The 3,375-nt window shown below is 40.1% G+C and overlaps 1 protein-coding gene across 1 annotated transcript; it reads left to right on the forward strand.

The window, feature by feature from the left end:
* Positions 1-687: 687 nt before the first annotated feature.
* LOC143619430 (uncharacterized) lies at positions 688-1,674 on the forward strand. The gene has a single exon (XM_077091366.1). It carries the CDS (start codon positions 688-690, stop codon positions 1,672-1,674), a length of 987 nt encoding a protein of 328 aa, XP_076947481.1.
* Positions 1,675-3,375: the final 1,701 nt, after the last annotated feature.

Raw genomic sequence — 3,375 nt, forward strand, 5'->3', positions numbered from 1 at the left:
GGAGGTACCCCCCCTTCTAAGTGACGAGCTCACGGTGTCTGTTTTGCAGGTCACCAGAAGAACCATCTTTGCCGGACATAACCCCTCGTGGGAAACATCTATTTAACCCCTAGATTATCCGTAATCTGCCCGGGGTCAATTAGTGTTTCTTCACCATAGAATTGGAGGTCAAGGAGACATTGGGGTTCGGGTCTAATATTGGGGTTAATTTGGATAACTTTGAATCTCCAGTCCGCGAGATGATTCAAGGAGAGGTGAGTTCCATCAGTTTACTATGAATTTTATGTCATTAAATATAAGAGGGGTGGGAGAGGCTGCGAAGGCTAGATGGGTTCGAAAGTTGGTTTCTAGCTACAAAGTTTCATTCTTGGCTCTCCAAGAAACTCAGTTTGTGGATGGGAATAAGATTCGAGTGCCGACTTTTTGGGGAAACTCAGATTTGACTTCGTGTTTGTTAATGCTGAGGGTCGATCGGGGGGTCTCCTATGTGTTTGGAATTGTAATTTGTTTACAAAGCAGTCTATTATTAGTAACCGATTTTTTCTGGTGATCACCGGTGTTATTAAAGGATGTCAGAAGGAGTTCCATTTAGTAAATGTGTATGGTCCCTGGGAACCCTCTTTAAGAAGATGGGTTTGGAGAGAGTTGGTGGATATAAAATCGAATAGAGAAGGCATCTGGGTTTTTATGGGGGATTTTAATGCGGTTAGATTCCCGGAGGAGAGGCGAAATTCGGTTTTTGATCCGACTTGTGCCCGAGATTTAAACGAGTTTATAGCAGAGGCAGATCTTTTTGAATTCCCAATGAAAGGCCAGCAGTTCACGTTTTGTAAAAGCAGAGGTCGGAAATTCAGTAAGATTGATAGGATATTGGTGAATCAGGATTTCGTTGATAATTGGTCAGATTCCTCATTTTCGGCTCTTCCTCGTTACTTATCTGACCACTCGCCTATCATATTGATCTCTGATCCTCTAGACTTTGGCCCATGCCCATTTAAAGTTTTTAATTCATGGATGGATAGCTCAGAGTTTGAGAAGGTGGTTATAGAGGCTTGTTCAGATTTTGTGTTTGTGGGTCCCCCAGATGTTTTCCTTGCAGAAAAATTCAAATACATAAAATTCCAGTTGAAACAGTGGGCTAGAGTTAGAGTTGTGAATGATAATGAGAGATTTGAGGAGTTGAAAAATGAACTTTCTATAATGGACTCCTTATTGGAGGAGAGGCCGCTTCTAGAGGAGAAGGACTGGGTTCGTACAGAGTGTCTTTTGGAATTGTCAGTTCTTGAAAATCAAAAAACTAAAGACATTCAACAAAAGGCTCGGGCTAAGTGGGCGTCTTTTGGAGATGATAATTTGGCGTATTTTCATCGAGTGATAAAGCACAGAAACATCTCTAACAAGATTAATGGGCTGGAAATAAACGGGAGATGGTGTTCGATTCCTAACAGGGTTAAAAAAGAGGTGTTGTCTCACTTCTGGAACCGGTTTAATGAACCCATTATAAACAGACCGAAAATGTATAATCGGGGATTCCATCGGTTATCAGTAGAACAGGCCGACGCTCTTGTTACCCATTTTTCTGCTTCTGAAATTAAAGTTGCGGTTTGGGAGTGTGGGGACAATAAAGCCCCGGGACCGGATGGGCTGAATTTTAAGTTTATTAAGAAGTTTTAGAATCTGCTGGAGATGGATTTTGTTAATTTGATGAATTATTTTTATAGTTCAGAATCTATTGATCAAAGATGTTGTTCTTCTTTCATTGCTTTGGTGCCGAAGATCCGGGATCCTTCGACTCTCCAAGATTTTAGACCTATCAACCTTGTTGGAGCAATTTCTAAGGTTGTGTCCAAAGTGTTGGCAAACAGACTAAAATTGATTCTGAAGTCAATCATTTCAAATTTTCAATCGGCGTTTCTAAGAGACCGATCAATCTTGGACGACACGTTAGTCATTAATGAAGTTATTACTTGGTTGAGAAAGAAGAAGTAAGCAAGTTTTTTATTTAAAGTGGATTTCAAAAAGGCTTATGATCATCTAAATTGGAGGTTTTTGGATGAAACTATGGAAAATATGGGATTTCCTCATAAGTGGAGAAGATGGATTTTTGGGGTAGTATCGTCCGCTCGATCTTCCGTTCTTGTAAACGGTTCACCTACTTTTGAATTTAAGTATTCAAGAGGCATTAGACAAGGCGATCCGATCTCCCCGTTTCTTTTTATTTTATCTATGGAGGCGCTTTCGGTTTTATTCAGAAACAGTTGTGATATTGGTTCTTTTAAAGGGTTTAAAACGCCAAATGAGGGCATAGTATTATCTCACTTGTTGTTCGCCGATGATGCTCTTATAGTTGGAGAGTGGTCAAGAGCCAATGTCCGAATTTTGGCACGCATTTTGAGGGTGTTTAAATTGCTTTCAGGTTTGAATATAAACCTTGGAAAATCCACTTTATTCGGAGGGGAAGTTCCTCTACAGGAAGTTAAATCCATGGCGGAGGTGTTACACTGTAACTCAGGCGAGATCCCATTTATGTATCTTGGGATAAAGGTTGGAGCCAATATGAAAAAAATTAGTAGTGGGCAACCGGTTATTGATGCGTTTGATAAAAGGCTTGCTGATTGGAAAGCCCACACTCTATCTATGGGAGGTCGGATAACGTTAATCAAATCAGTTCTTGAAAGTCTTCCAAGTTACTATTTTTCCCTTTACCAAGCTCCGAAAAAAATTTTGGAGACATTGGAGGTCAAAAGAAGAAAGTTTTTGTGGGGTGGGAAAGATGGAAAATCAAAGATTTGTTGGGCTGCTTGGAGTCGAATTACTACCGCCAAAGAAGATGGGGGCTGCTTGGAGTCGAATTACTACCGCCAAAGAAGATGGGGGATTGGGATTATGCCCGTTAAAAGTCTCTAATTTTGCCCTTTTATCTAGGTGGTGGTGGAGGTACAAGGTGGAAGAAGGAAGTCTTTGAAAGAAAGTGATAATGGCACTCCACAATACTCCTAGGACGTGGCCGGTTCTCCCATATAATTAAAAACTTAACGGAACGTGGGTAATGATTGCAAAGATTCACAACTTTCTTGAATTCTCTCATGCGTCGTTAAATAATTTAATCAAAGGTGAAGTGGGAAACGGGTTAAAAATTCGATTTTGGTTGGACGTATGGTTGGATGATATCCCGCTAAAAAATTTATTTCCTAATTTGTTTAAATTGGAAGTGGAAAAAGGTTGTTTGGTGGCTGCTCGTTGTAAAGACCGTGATGGGGAGATTACTTTAAATTGGAATTGGAAAAGACAAATTTTGTATGGCACTATAGTGAACGAGTTAATGGAGTTGTTGGAAAAACTATATAGTTTTAGATTTAAAGGCGACCAAGACAA

The sequence above is a fragment of the Bidens hawaiensis genome, unplaced genomic scaffold (genome assembly GCF_021521415.1).
Source record: "Bidens hawaiensis isolate Kalapana, Puna unplaced genomic scaffold, B.hawaiensis_p1.1 tig00000296_1, whole genome shotgun sequence".
NCBI lineage: Eukaryota > Viridiplantae > Streptophyta > Magnoliopsida > Asterales > Asteraceae > Bidens > Bidens hawaiensis.

Bases quoted from the DNA above. Each gene is read 5' to 3' on its own strand.
- LOC143619430 (XM_077091366.1), top strand. From the start codon at position 688: ATGGGGGATTTTAATGCGGTTAGATTCCCGGAGGAGAGGCGAAATTCG.